General features: G+C 38.7%; 1 protein-coding gene across 1 annotated transcript in view; it reads right to left on the bottom strand.

The window, feature by feature from the left end:
- The window catches only part of cd2ap (CD2-associated protein), a 243,817-nt gene that overhangs the window by 15,002 nt on the left and 212,416 nt on the right, over positions 1-16,399 (bottom strand). The window contains exons 15-16 of the mRNA XM_060851280.1: positions 12,573-12,706; positions 6,950-7,065 (exon numbers count right to left, since the gene is read on the bottom strand). Coding sequence (XP_060707263.1) covers positions 6,950-7,065; positions 12,573-12,706 — 250 coding nt within the window. The remainder of the gene's footprint in view (positions 1-6,949; positions 7,066-12,572; positions 12,707-16,399) is intronic.

Below are 16,399 nucleotides of genomic sequence, written 5' to 3'. Positions count from 1 at the left end.
GGGGTAAATGTAAGGGAATGGGTCTGGGTGGGTTGCTCTTTGGAGGGTCAGTGTGGACTTGTTGGGCTGAAGGGCCTGTTTCCACACTGTAGGGAATCTAAGAAAAGTGATTTAAGCTAGTTACAAACAAACAGTCTGGTTCAGCTTAAGAAAATTTCAAGGTAGAATGGAATTAATAGCAAGGGAGCAGACCTTGTGGTGAAGACCAAAGTAATTGGCTTCAGTTTTCCTATTATTTATATGGAAAAATTTCACGAAGCTGACAAAATTGTGATATTTATAATACAGTAGAGAAATAATTAAATATCATTGCAAAATATTCTTTAAAAACATGATTTTCCATTTATTCATGAACAAAATGCTACTGTACAAAGAGAAATGCTATGGAAGAATCAATTTAATGATTTACAACTGTTTTTCTTTCAATGTTGGAGTTATTACAGGGCTTCCTTAATAATTTTTGTGGCTAAATACACTAATTAGCATATTGCAATACAAGAACCCTGAAGCTTGATCCTTGGTCTGCACAGAAAACCCAGCAATTCATACTGGAATGTGTAACTGTTAGAGGAGAGAAGGACCATCACTCCAATAAGACAATAGTCATCCCTCTGACTCATTTGTACAATGATTCACGTCCATACATACAGTGAACATGGTGGTTTAATCTGGTTTAATACTCAGCTGTCATAGGAACCAGAGATGGGCAATAAATAAGAGTTTTCATCATCATTCATACTCCACAGCAAAAAGAAAAAGACACACTATTCTGAAGAACATGGCATGCACAATGCCTTGAGCATAGATACTTCTGAAAAGATTCACAGGCTGTGGGTACCGCTGACAAAGATCCACACTTATTGCCCTTGCTGATTGCTCAGCACCAGCTTTTCAAAAGCAAATCTCTTCAACACAAATAAGTAGTTTACCTGGCCAGTTCAGAGTACAATTAACCAGACTACTATCGGTCTGGAATTACAGATACAGTCGATTCTGCCACAATGCAGGTTTCTTCAATGCAAATCGGTTTTAAAGCAATTGAAGAATTTAGACCTTCACTTGCAGAATGCAAACTGTCTTTACTTAGAATTTGTTTGACTGTATTTAGAAAAATCACAATCGTATGATCATATAAAGTCAACATGGTTTCTTTATGACAGGGAATTTAAAGAATTTTAACAGAATGAAACTGGTAGGATAAAGGGGAACCAGCAGAGGCTGAATACAAATATCACAGAACTTAAATATTTCTGAATAAAGACGCATTTTTGTCCAAAGTGTTCATCTTGCATTTATCAGGACACTTCCCAAGAATAGCAATTCAAGAGTAAAACCATCATCTGGACTGCATGAGGGGAGTGTGCTGATTGGTAGAGATGTTGCCATAGATAACTCACCCATTAATAATTACTGCTAGTTAAAGGTCAGGGTTTGTTTTAATTTTAAAATCGGCAGAGTGACTCCGATTGATCAGAACATTGCCTTAAGAGGAGCACTAACAAATGGCTGTCACCTTTCTCAGCTGAAACAGATATAATACTTGTATGATGCTCTCTTTGTGCAAACAGTGCCCTGTGTATTAATTGATGCAGTTTCCGTGTGTGTGTGTGTGTGTGTGTGTGTGTGTGTGTGTGTGTGCGCGCGCGTGCGCGCGCGCGCGCCTTACAGACCCCAATGATAAATCTAAATTGGTTGTCAGCATAATTCTTTACCCACTAAGGACTCTCAGCAAATGTTATCAATTGTAGAATTGCATTTATTGTTGGACACTGTTGTAGGCTTTCCAAGTGCACCCTGGGAGGTCAGGTATTCACCTTGCTTATTGTGAACAATTAGAGGGACAAGTTGTTTGATACAAGCTGCCAGTCTTTGGGAGATATGGGTTACATATCTGGTGTCACATTGGTCCTGAAATTGTTACAGTATATTATTCATCTAAGAAACTTCCTCTCAGCTTGACTGTACCATCCTGTCGGTGAGGTGTACCATTCGTGATGTTATTGCATAACAGTAGCATGAAACAGTTAGCTTCAGCTTCAATGTTTGAGCTGGCTTACCTTGTTGGAGATGGATCTCGCATTTTTCAGGATCAACAGTGATTACCGTGGGGCATTTCATGAGTTTGCACAGTTTACACTAACTGATGATTTGACCAATTAGTCATTATCCATCAAATTAGTTTTGATATACCCTATTTCATCAATTGTGTACAATGAACAATGGCTCTGACATTATTTGTGAAGCTCTTGGTAATTGTACAGTGCATGGAACGTTAGGAATCCCAAAGTGTATTCTGACTGGTGAAGGTATCTTTGTGGTAGACAGTAGTAGGCAACCCCTTCGCCCATTTTGCTACCAAGTCATTGAGGAAAAGGAGCTTATTTGACTATTTCATTTCAAAAGGTGAATTTGAGCACAGGTTGGAGTCCATTAAGACAAATAAGCAAATTATTCCTTGCAGCTGCAGATTCAGCTATGGTAAATGCATCATCTACATATTGTAAATAGTCTAGATTAGAGTGCTGCTGGAAAAGCACAGCAAGTCAGGCAGCATCTAAGGAGCAGGAAACTCGATGCTTCGGGCAAAAGCCCTTTATCAGGAATGAACATATTCGAAGTACACAAGCTGTATAAGGTCAGAAGCCATTCTATTCAGGACGCATTTCTAAGAATCCAACAAAGACATTTGACAGAGCTGGGCCTATTCAGATCCCATGGCCGTACCATCTATATGAGCATGTAAGCTGTTGGTGGAACTCAACTCCTTGAGTTAGTGAGCTCTAACATTCAATGAATATGGATCATCCAATGATGGATTTTGTTTGCCACCATCTAGTGCCACAATGCATGGCTATGGTTTCTTTGATGGTACATTCATTAATAGGCTAGAAATTTCAAATGAGCACATGTACACTGAGTTGCTATGAAAATGCAAGCCCTGTAGGGTCTTCAGAAATATGAAGAAATCCTTCAGCATATAAATAAACTTGCTCAAAACTGGTTTAACAATTCACGTAACCATTTGGCCAGCTCATGATGTGCAGAGTTAGTCATAGTCAGATGTAAAAGGATATCACCTCTGTGCATCTTGGGAAACCCATACATTCATTGGACACAGTGAGCCATAAGAACGGATCCTATCCAGCAAATACTTTCAAGTAATAATATATGGTCATGCAAAGTGACATGTCTAATGGATACAAATTTGTGTCTGTCTTTGGGAACAGCATGTAATTTTACTGATTTTTGTTACACCAGATATGGAAGACAATTTTCTGGTCCTTTGTTGGGTTTAAGTGCTACATTTAGTCAGGTTGGCCTTGAGACCTCACTATAATATCAGATATTCACGTTGCATGTGAAACATCAGACAAGCTGTTCACAATGTTGCAATATGCCTTCTAAGATTTTTCTTCACTGGATTCGGACTTGTGTTGGGATAGTTGGAAGTAAAGAAGTTCAAATTGATCAATTATCTCTTCCTGTTTCATGTGAATTGAAGGGATACCAAAATTGAAACCATGCACAAGGATAGTTTTCTCATTTTTAGACAGTACATCAGACAGTAGTACGTTTAATATCATTGTTAACTGCAGGCCAAGCAGCTTCTGTTTTAGTAATTTCCAATGTAGGCATGTTTCAGTTGACCGCTGTTTATGATCAGTTACCTACTGAAGCAATAAAGATTCATAGAGTCCCTACAGTGTAGAAGCAGGCCATTCAGCACATCGAGTCCACACTGACCCTCCAAAGAGCATTTCGCCCCTCCCCCCACCCCTGAAACGCTACCTAATCCATCTAGCCTGCACACCCCTGAACACTATGGGCAATTTACCATAGCCAATCTACCTAACATGCACATCTTTTGTCTGTGTGGGTTTCCTCCGGTGCTCCGTTTCATCCCACAGTCCACAGGGAAAATGTATAAACCCCATAAAGTCACCAAGGGTGGAATCAAAGTGGGGTCCCTGGCGTTTTGAGGCAGAAGTGCTAACCATTGAGCCAAAGTGCCACCCTAGAATGGCATAAATGGATCAAGTCAAAAAAGAAATCTGTACACCTCAGACTAAGAGCAGCCTAGGGCGTGACACGAATGAATAGTTGTATTACCAATATGCTCGATCCCATGTTGCAGAAATGTCCATTTGATCATGGGAGCTTGTCTCACTCAACATTATCTGAATGTTTCCAATTGGAAACTGGCACAATCTTGAGTTTAGTAGATTCTTGCATAAAGTCAATCTAAAGCTTTTTTAAGAGTAAATTGTGCAAATTCATGAAATCTGAAGATATTCATTCTTGATATTGAAGTGTCCATGCATCTCAGGAACGGTAAGGAATCTCAAATGCTTGGGCAGGAGGCAAAGCCAGCAGCTTTGTGCTGCGACACTGCAGTTAAAACACGAGTGGTACTCACCACTAACAAGATGCTGCTGTCAAGCCAAAAAGACATTTGACCTATATCAATATAATGTGGTAGAATTTCAATGATGGTGTGATGCTTGGTATTTAGGTCACACATCGCAAGGCTTCCGGACTGTGCCAAACAGCATGATAGCAAGCAAGGTACTGACCTGACCCATCCAAATTGTGCTTGTAAACGAGAGTGCCCAACATTAGATATAATTCTACAATTGGACATACATCGAAACATGGCATATATATTACCTGGAACAGATCATTTGGCTCTTTCAGTCTGCTCCACCATTTAATATGATCATGGTTTATCATCCATTTCAGTATCCTATACTTGCTTTCTTTCATATTCTTTGACCAGTTTAGAGAGACACCATTTGCTGGATATTCTTTAACATAGAAGATTTTTAATGACAACCAATTTAGGATTTGTCAGCTGGATTCACAGTCTGTACTGAGTACTGGAAATACATAGATTAATACTCAAGGTCCACGCAAGGTTTGTGAAGGTTTGTCGCTCAGGTTGAGGTTAAGGGTGTAGGTTTGCTCACTGAGCTGTACCTGGCTAGGTAACATCATCAGTGGCGACCTCCAAGTGGTGAAGCTGTTGTCTCCTGCTTTCTATTTATATCTTTCTCCTGGATGGGGTTCCTGGGGTTTGTGGTGATGTCATTTCCTGTTCATTTTCTGAGGGGTTGATAGATGGCATCTAGATCTATGTGCTTGTTTATGGCATTGTGGTTGGAGTGCCAGGGCTCTAGGAATTCTCTGGCATGTCTTTGCTTAACACGTCCCAGGATAGATGTGTTGTCCCAGTCGAAATGGTGGTTTTTTTTTCATCCATGTGTAGAGCTTTGAGGGAGAGGGGGTCGTGTCTTTTTGTGGCTAGCTGGTGTTCATGTATCCTGGTGGCTAACTCAAGGTCCAGTTCTTTGCAGAACACATTCATACACTGCACCCATTGCAACTCATCAGAAATGGTGACAAGTATTGACTAATAACAATCAAGCTGCCCAATTTAAAATTTAACAAAGACCGGCAGTTAACTGTCAATCATCATTAATGTGTGCATTGTTCATGACAGGATCACTACCAGAGTCTGCTTGCTAACCAGTTCTTCTCATGTAGTCTAAAATGTTGGGTTTTTTTTACCCTTGACTTCACATTCTTGAGAAATGTCCTAATCTGTGCAAGACAAAAAGCTTACACAAAACGTGGAACTCAAGATGCAGGACACTTAACTTTCCAAGAAGTATCTGATGAGTTGCCACCTAATGGGTAACTTGTGGATTCATGGAATTGGGGATAATAGATTGGCTGCCTGCCTTTCTCATCTCTGTTAAAACCGACAAGGAAGTACTGAAAACCAATATTCATATCACTGACATTTGGTCTTCCATCCAATCCAAGCAAATTGGTTTCTTTGGGAGAGTCAAAACTGCTTTTCCATATCTCTATAAGAAGTCTCATAATGTAACCATAATACTCCCACAGCTCTTATCAGCTGAATTTTTAAACCAGGTGACACAAGCAGAATTCTTCTACACTACAAGGTTTTTTTTAAAAAGGAACGTGATTTCAAAGTTTGATGTTTAGTTCAAGGCTTTAGAATTTGGTTGAAATTCTAGTGTTTAAAAAAGTAATTTCTATCTGAAAGAATGGGGTCTTGAAAAAGATGTATTAGCAATGTTCCCTTTGAGTTGTACAAATTCACTCCTCGATCCTAAATACCTTTTTCAAGCCTGACTCTAGTTAGCTTCTGAGATTAGCTAAGAACGGACATCCAAAACAAAAACAAACCCTTTGGAGCATCTCAGCCATCCTACAGCTTATTACTAACCATATAATCCCTTCACCTTCAAAGAATCTGATCCTAGGTGTCATTTATTTTCAATACTAACTCATTAGCCATCCTCTTGCTAGATTTTGAGATTGGTCCTGGAAAGTTATCTTCTTTCAAACAGGCCTTTGTCCTTCATTACCACTTTCTTCCTGCCGTATCTCTATTGCCATCCTCACTCTGAAACACAGTTTGTCCCAAAAGCATTGCCACCAGCACCAGTTAGGTTTTCACAATCTCTCATCCAGCACTTACCTTGGGGTTTTTTTTGACACTTTGACCTGCCATAGTTCCAAACATACATTCAGGGCCTTGTTGCTTCTGGCAACTGATCATTATTTGCACATAAAGTAGACGATTAGTATGTAATCTGACTGACTAAGCCATCATAGTTCATCATCAGCATATCTTAATCTAGCACTTCCAGTTCAATTAACCAAAAGTAATACATTGACCTCCTCTTTTCCCAATGCCGCTGAGACCAATGTCACAATCCCATTGCCATCCTAGTTAATTGTGTACAGACAGGAAATTAATTTGGACCTTCTTTTTTTTGTTTGTTTAGTACTGCCCCTGAAAATATCTTCACCCACTTAGCTACTGTGGAGTTTTACAAGTTCAACTTAAGTAAAACAGAATTCTAAAGTATTTCCCTTTGCAAAAGTTTATTAAAAGAGGACAAAACAAACTCACAGGGTGACTGGCAACAAAAACACTGGGTGGCCTCCTCCCTGGCATCCTTGGTCTGCTAGCTGTAGGATGACTAAGTTTCTCACCAGAAGGTTCTACAGAGTCAAAGCTCATGAGATCTGCAAAAGCAATGGAACAAATGACTGATTTTCACAATTTCCAATTAGAATAAATATAAACTACAGCAAATTCTCAAACAATACATGCAACAATTAAGTTAACTTGAAATGTTATGCAATGAAATGTTGATTCAATATTTTGCAATATAATACTAACATTTTGGAAATGGAGATCAAAAAATTATATAAAATATACTTCAGTGAGCAAGGGGAACATGTTCAAAAGAAGGCAGGGTTATTGATATATTGATAGGATCAAGTGAATGGGTCTCAAGCAATACACTCTCCATTTGCCAAACACTTTCCATGGGGGTCAGATTTCTCCCTTGTGCACCAGATGTCATTATGCACATTATTTTTGTTTATATGTTGGCTTAATATATATTTTTGTATTTAGCATAAATTGCCCCTTCTGCTAGTGGTTTTCTCATTCTCAGAAAAACCACCATCTTTTTTTCTGTCCAATATGTTGATGAATGATAATGTGAATTCGAACTGGTAATAGAAACCTCTCTCTCTCTCTACACACTGGCTAGGAGAATGGATTATTTAAAATATCACATAAGACTATTTATAGACTCATAGAGATGTACAACATGGAAACAGACTCTTCGGTCCAACCTGTCCATGCCGACAAGATATCCCAACCCAATCTGGTCCCACATGCCAGCACCTGGCCCATATCCCTCCAAAGCCTTCCTATTCATATACCCATCCAAATGCCTCTTAAATGTTGCAATTGTACCAGCCTCCATCACATCCTCTGGCAGTTCATTCCATACACGAACCATGCTCTGCGTGAAAAAGTTGTCCCTTAGGTCACTTTTATATCTTTCCCCTCTTACCCAAAACCTATGCCCTCTAGTTCTGGACTTTCCAACCCCAGGGAAAAGACTTGTCCAATTATTCTATCCATGCCCCTCATAATTTTGTAAGCCTCTATAAGGTCACCCCTCAGCATCCGACGTTCCAGGGAAAACAGCCCCAGCCTGTTCAGCCTCTCCCTGTAGCTCAGATCCTCCGACCCTGGCAACATCCTTGTCAATCTTTTCTGAACCCTTTCAAGTTTCACAACATCTTTCCGATAGGAAGGAGACTAGAATTGCACACAATATTCCAACAACGGCCTAACCAATGTCCTGTACAGCCGCAACACGACCTCTCAACTCCTGTACTCAATACTCTGACCAATAAAGGAAAGCATACCAAACGCCTTCTTCATTATCCCATCTACCTGCGACTCCACTTTCAAGGAGCTATGAACCTGCACACCAAGGTCTCTTTGTTCAATAATGCTCCCTAGGACCTTACCATTAAATGTATAAGTCCTGCGAAAATGTGCTTTCCCAAAATGCAGCACCTCACATTTATCCGAATTAAACTCCATCTGCCACTTCTCAGCCCATTGGCCCATCTGGTCCAGATCCTGTTGTAATCTGAGGTAACCCTCTTCGTTGTCACTACACCTCCAATTTTGGTGTCATCTGCAAACTGACTAACTGTACCTCTTATGCTCGCATCCAAATCATTTATGTAAATGTCTAAAAGTAGAGGGCCCAGCACCGATCCTTGTGGTATTCCACTGGTCACAGGCCTCCAGTCTGAAAAACAACACTCCACCATCACCCTCTGTCTTCTGCCTTTGAGCCAGTTCTGTATCCAAATGGCTATTTCTCCCTGTATTCCATGAGATCTAACCTTGCTAATCAGTCTCCCATGGGGAACCTTGTTGAACACCTTACTGAAGTCCATATAGATCACATTAACCGCTCTGCCCTCATCAATCTTCTTTGTTACTTCTTCAAAAACCTCAATTAAGTTTGTGAGATATGATTTCCCACGCACAAAGCTATGTTGACTATCCCGAATCAGTCCTTGCCTTTGCAAATAGACGTACATCCTGTCTCTTGGGATTCCCTCCAACAACTTGTCCACCACTGAGGTCAGACTCACCGATCAATCATTCCCTGGCTTGTCTTTACCGCCCTTCTTAAACAGTGGCACCACGTTTGCTAACCTCCAGTCTTCCGGCACCTTACCTGTGACTATCAACTATACAAATAATTCAGCAAGAGGTCCAGCAATCAATTCTTGAGCTTCCCACAGAGTTCTCGGGTACATCTGATCAGGTCCTGGGGATTTATCTACCTTTATGCATTTCAAGACATCCAGCACTTCCTCCTCTGTAATCTGGACATTTTGCAAGATGTCACCATCTATTTCCCTACAGTCTATATCTTCCATACCCTTTTCCACAGTAAATACGGATGCAAAATATTCATGTAATATTCCCCCATTATCTGTGGCTCCATACAAAGGCCGCATTGCTGATCTTTGAGGGGTCCTATTCTCTCCCTAGTTACCGTTTTGTCTTTAATATATTTGTAAAAACCCTTTGGATTCTCCTTCATCCTATTTGCCGAAGCTATCTCATGTCCCCATTTTGCCCTCCTGATTTCCCTCTTAAGTATACTCCTACTTTCATTATACTCTTCTATGCTGCCTTCTTTTTCTTAACCAAACCCTCAATTTCTTCAGTCATCCAGCATTCCCTATACCGACCATCCTTCCCTTTCACCCTGACAGGAATATACTTTCTCTGGATTCTCCTTATCTCATTTCTGAAGGCTTCCCATTTTCCAGCCGTCTCTTTACCTGTGAACATCTGCCGCCAATCAGCTTTCGAAAGTTCTTGCCTAGTACCATCAAAATTGGCCTTTCTCCAATTCAGGGTTTCAACTTTTCAAACAAGACTATTCAAACAAAAATAGGCACTTCCTTTTGTCCACCTCTACCAGCTTTTATTTTCTCAGCCAAGATCACAAAACATTCTGCTGCCATTTATTTTAATGCCGTTTGTTGGACCTTACTGTGTATGTTGCATAACATGACCAACGAATAGAAAGAAAATTTGCAATTTTACATTGTACGAGGAAAAAAAACCCTGTGGGTTGTGGCCAGTATTCCTGCTTAACTATTTAAATGCCTTCTTGAATGTTGTTCTCCAACTTCTTGAACTGCTGCCATCCATATGCTCTCAGTTAAAAAAAACAGCTTTGTATATAAATGGGAATTATTTCAAATTTTGCTAAGTCATTTTCTGCAAAATACCATAGGCGCTTTGGGTTTTTCTTACAAAGAATACTAATGCGACCTCATTCATGTCTTAAGAAAATACATTTTAGGTGTGTCCAGTTGTTTTTTTTTTGTTTTTGCTCACTAACAGGGTTTTTTTCTCATACATTTTAAAATTGCAAATGTTCTTTCTATTAGTTGGTCATGTTATGCAATGTATGCAATAAGGTCCAAAAAGCTGCATTGAAATAAATTCCAGCAGAATGTTTTTGTGATTTTGGCTGAGGAAATAAATGCTGGTAGAGATGGATAGAAGCAAGTGCCTATTTTTGTTTGAATAGACTTGTGGGATATTTTAAATAATCCATTCTAGAGCCCAGGGTACAGAGCGCGCGAGGGGGCTTTTACCAGCTTGAAGTCACATTATCATTCAATATATTGGACAGAAGAAAAGATGGTTGTGCCTTTTTGGGAATGAGAAAACCACTAGAAGAAGAGGCCATTTATGCAAACACAAATAATATGCAGAAAATGACTTTGCAAAATTTGAAATAATTCCCATTTTTTTTTCCTGAGAGCACATGGACAGCAGCAGTTCAAAAGTTGGAAAGCAACATTCGAGAAAGCATTTAAATAGTTAAGCAAGAATACTGGCCACAAAAGAACACAGATAATAAAAAAAATGAAAAAAAGAGACATGAAAGATGAATTGAACAAGTATTTTGCACCACTCTTCTTTATAGAAGATAAAAGTAACAACCTGGAAGCAGTGGTAAATCAAGAAATGGAAACATTGAGGGACTCAGGATAATCACAATCTCCAGAAAAGTGGTAGTAGATTGTTGGAGTTGTCAGCCTGCAGTTCCCTCTGTCCTGATGGACTCCAACATGGATTCTTAAAAGTAGTGGCTGGTGAAATAGTTGAAATGCGTACTTCGAGACAATACCATTAGATTGGACAATAGCAAATATACTTCCTGTATTGAAAATGGAGGCAGAAAGCTAAAAACTATAGACCTGTTAGCTTAACATCTGACTAGTGGAAATAGTCAAACTAATTTCTCAAGTGGTTACTGCAGGGCATTTAGTTAAGTTCAAGGCAATCAGGCAGAGCCAACATGGTTTTGTGAAAGGGAAATCATATTTGACCAATCCTTCGAAGTTCTGAGGCAACACATGCTGTGGATAAAGGAAACCAACGTGGTTTCTGTGCTTAGAATTTGTAAATAGCATTTGATAAGGTGCCACATCAGAGGCTACTGTAGAAAATAAAAATTCCAGTGTAGACGATAGCATATTAACATGGATAGAAGCTCACTAACACAAAGTGGACATTGGACATAGGCAGGTCTTTTCAATGTTGGCAAGCTTTAAGTTTTCTACCACAGCAATTAGTACGGACTCTTCCACTATTTACAATGTACATAAATGACCTGGGTGAAGGGACCAAAGGTATGGTTACTAAATATGCCAATGACACAAGGGTCATGAGGAATAGATATTGACAGGTCAAGTGAGCACGGAAAAGATGTGGTAAATGGAGAAAATTGTGGGAAAGCATGAAATTATCCACTTTGGCAGGAAGAATAATAAAAAGGGTACTGTATCTAAGTGGTGACAAATTGTAGTCAGACCTGGGTGTTCTTATGCATGAGTCACAGAAAATTAGTGTGCTAGTACAGCATGTAGTTAGGAAAGTTAATAGAATGTTTTTGTTATGGTGAACTGAATAGGAAGGTTGTGCTTCATTTACACAAGGGAATGGTGAGATCTTATCTGGAATATGGCACAGAATATTGGCTACCCTACTCAAGGAACAAAGTAAATACATTTTTGAGGAAAATCACAGAAGACCTACTAACACCTAGAAGAAAAGGGAAGGTTTGACAGGCTAAGTTTGAATCCATTACAGATTAGAGGAGGTGGATTGATTGGAGACATTGATGATCCTGAGAGTCTTAACAGGGTAGATGTAGAGAAGACTTTTCCTCATACAGGAGAATATAGAATTAGGGGTCACTAATTAAAAATCAGATATAGCAATATTTAAAGAGAGGTTAGGTGAAATTTTCACTGAGACAGTCATGAGTCAGTTTCCGAAATTCCCTTATTTAAAAACAATCAAGGATTTGGTTTCCACTACTTTTTCAGGAATAGGCAGAAAGATTTTTGTTAAACAAGATAGTGACATTCATCAGGGTAGGTAGGAATACAGATTTGTGGTTACAATCAGATCAGCCATAAGCTTATTGAATGGCTTGAGCAGATTCTATGTGCCTAATTGCTTGCTCATGCTCCCAATTCATCTTTTTGTATGCACGTATCTAGAAAAGTATCATTCAAGAAAAGAAATACCAAACCAAATTGTTTAACCTTGATGACCAAATGATTTCACCAATCAAATTTATCTTAAAAATGACTGTATGCTTCACCTATTTCAGGAGCTTTGTCAGTTTCAACTTCTGATTTTGGTCGAATGATTGACGACTGCATCTCAGATTTTGGTTTAAGCACAGCTGATTCAACATCAGACTTAGATCGATTGTAAGGCACCTCTCCATTTATTCTGTTGAAATAACAATGCAGAAATTATTAAAGAATTTATCATGTAGTTAACTGTATCACATAGTCAATCACAGTCATCTGTCCAAAAAGCTTGATGACACAGTCCCATTGTCTTCATTCTCAAGTAGTCTCCATTACACAGAAGGAGGCCATGTCATTCACTGAGTCCAGGTCAGTTTTCTGCATAGCAATCCAAAAAATGTGAGAGTATGATTAGCCAGTTTACACTTTATTTTATGTTTAAAGCAAATATTGAAATTTGTACGTGATAATACCATGCCCATGTTTCTGTACACACTGTCTCTGAGGCTTCTCTTTGTCTCTACATAAGGCTCTTCAACACTATCGACTGTAATGCTCCTTCATTTACATGCATAGAGGAGGTTATCACATACAGCACCGAAAGCTCTCTCTTCATATGCTCATTCTGGACAGGTATCTTCTGTCTTATTGAAGTCAGAGTCATATAATTAATTACATTGTGATTTCACAAATGTCATGCCACCATAGTTCACTTGCCTAAATATCAATGTAATAATCAACACCATTCATAAAGTAACTAAGTGCTTATGTGGGCTGCCAAAATTATATTTCCAGGCAGGTCCACTTTTTAGTGGAACAGGTTGATCTGTCAAATAGCTACCTGCACCCTTATTTGTCCAGAAGTATTTGCTGCCCTTTTGTAAACTGTTGAAATTATTGTTCCCTTTCTAAGTTTGGTTTCTTGTGCCCTAGTTCCAAGGAATGCAAGATGAAAAGCTTCAACAACATAGAAATTAGTTGAAGAACTATTAATTAACATGACAATTTTGATAAGCTCATCAAGTAGAGAGGGAGGGTAAAACCGTGTGCCTCTCAATAACGGGAGCTAATTAGGATTTGACTGTATTTCTGATTGAGTACAATTGAAATATTGCTGGTGAAATTACCCAATTTAATCCAAACCACAACCAAACTTTTTTCAATCAATCATAATTCATCTTTCCAAATTCAAAAGGCCAGAGATAAAACAGTACTTGAGGAATGTGCTAGTATTGTATTTCCCCACAAAAGAAAATCTACGGAATCATTGTGACACAGCATTTTTTTAATGATTGATTGGCGGAAATTTTCACAATTCTGCAGTATTTCTGCCAAGTATTTTTTTTTATTTTGCACATGTTTAGTCAGTGTCAATAAACTGTTCAACTTGTATACAAGAGGGTGGTCATTGCAATTAGAAAATCAAGCCCAAAACAGTTGGAGTCACCTAGCTTTACTCAATAAAATCCACCAGCTTTGGACTTACCATACCTGTGGAGCTTAGTATCTAACCAATGGTACCGTGATGATGAGTAGATTGGTTCCAATTCTCAAATTTTGACTTCTGAAGCTATTTCAATTATTTTGAGTGAGATGCAAAATACTTTTGACAGATGAGAATAGAAACCGTCAGACTCGGTTATCAGAATATTATCCAATTTTCAGATTATCCTAACAAGATCTCAAGGTCCCGTGAAAATGTTACATCAAAGAGGTGTTAATGACACTGGTGCGATAATCGCGATTGGGAAATCTTGGTGCATCAGTGAGGATGATGGGTTGACTGCAACAGCATATGGGATTTTAAATGGTCTAAATGTTTATGAAGTGGGGCGGGGGGTGTGGCTTGAAGGATAGTTGGAAAAGTATTGCAGTAATCAAATAAGGTTGCAATTGAATGGATAGGATTTCACCTGGTCTGAAATGGAGAGAGAGAGAGAGAGAGAGAGAGAGAGAGAGAGAGAGATATCAGAATTGCAATAAGAATTTTGAATAATCTGTTTCAATTTGAAAGCTGGCAAATGAAATGAAATCAGGATGAGTGAGGAGTTTGCATTAGGTGATGAAAAAGCTGGCTTTGGCATTTCCAGTTTTGTCATTGCAGGAAATTATGACCAAGCAAAATTGCCAAAAATATCCATATTTACTATGTTGTAATGAATTTTAAGTATTTAAAATTAAAAATGACTTCATGTTAGATAGAATTATTGCTCTTATACCTGCTGTGAGGCATATTGTTGCGTCTAAAAGAGATATTCATCCAAGATTGATAAAATTGACTCCAACAACATACTTTTAACAAATGCCTCATTTGAAGTGTACCTGAAGCTGCGACTGGAGCCGTAGAGCAAAGAAACACAAGGAGCTCAAGCAACAGCGACTGGATATTTTCTTTGAAAATTAATGACGGATCTCCACCGCAATGAATTTTATTCACACAAAGTGATTTTATTTGGAAAATATCATGCATTTTTAAGCAATATCCAGTCTTTGTACACATTTTATTGATTGAATAAAATAAAAAAACTCTGAAAACATGCTTTTTTACGTAATTACTTCCTTTGTTTATGAGGAGATTAGTTATCCGAACAAAATACTCCCCACCCGTCTCGTTCGGGTAATCGAGGATTATAGTGTACTGGTATAAAACCTTCCACTCAATGTAGTGGGCATTGGGAAATTCCAGACTGTTTTATCTCCATAATCAGTTTTGAAATAGTAAGTAGTAATCAGAATCAACGTGATATACAAGTTTGACTATTTTCTGGTAAATACTCAAGGAAGGAGGGGGATGAGGAAAGAATCAGAGACACTTAAAAACTTAAATAAGGATATTTTACACAGTATGATTAGAGAAGTAGTTAAAATGAATTGGCAAATTAGATTAAAGGATAGATTAACAGATGTGTCGTGGCAGACATTTCAGAATACACAGAATAGAAGCATTCTGAAGATTTAAAAAAATTCCAAGGGATGGATTGACCATTTGTGGTTGACTAGAAAGGGGTCAAAGATGGTAACAAAGTAAAGAATAAATTATGCAATTGTGCAAACACAAGTTTCAGATCGGTAGATTGGATAGAACATACAAAACAATAAAGAAAGTTCACTAAATTAATGGGTAAAATTAGAGTAGAAGAAAAGCTAGCCATAGATGTAAAAGCAAAGAGATTTTATAAATATTTTTAAGTGTTAGCAAAGTAAACATTTGATCTGTGGAAAGGAAGTCTTAACAATTATACACATAGAATCCCTACAGTGTAAAAACAAGCCCTTCGGCCTAACAAGTCTACACCTATCCTTCGAAGAGTAACCCATCCAAACCAATTCCCTTACCCTATTATCCTATATTTACCCCTGACTAATGCACCTCACCGACACATCCCTGAACACTATGGGCAATTTAGCTTTGCCAACTCACCTAACCTGCACATTTTTGGATATTGGGAGGAAACCCAAGCAGACGCGGGGAAAACGTTCAAACTCCACACACCAACAGTCACCCGAGGCTGCAATCAATCCTGGGTCCCTGGTACTGTGAAGCAGCAGTGCTAACCACTGAGCCACCGTGCCACCCAAATTAACTATAGAAGAAAAGAGATGGCTGATGAAATAAACAGGTACTTTTCAGTCATCTTCACTACAGAGAACACAAGTAACATCTCACAAACAGTTATAAATCAGGAAATAGAAGGAAGGGAGGAACTCAGGAAATTTACAATCACTAGAGAAGTGGCACTGAGTAAACTGCTGGAGCCGTGAGCTGACAAGTCCTTGAATCCTGATAGTCTTTATCCTGAAATGTTAAAAGCAGCAGCTAGTGATATAGTTGAGCATTTTTTTCTAAGAAAAGGTTTCCAAAATGCCCTTGAAATGGGAAAAGCCCTGTTAG

The sequence above is a fragment of the Hemiscyllium ocellatum genome, chromosome 3 (assembly GCF_020745735.1).
Source record: "Hemiscyllium ocellatum isolate sHemOce1 chromosome 3, sHemOce1.pat.X.cur, whole genome shotgun sequence".
Taxonomy (NCBI): Eukaryota; Metazoa; Chordata; class Chondrichthyes; order Orectolobiformes; family Hemiscylliidae; genus Hemiscyllium; species Hemiscyllium ocellatum.
The sequence above is the reverse complement of the archived record's forward strand: the minus strand, read 5'-3'. Positions and strand labels throughout refer to the sequence as shown.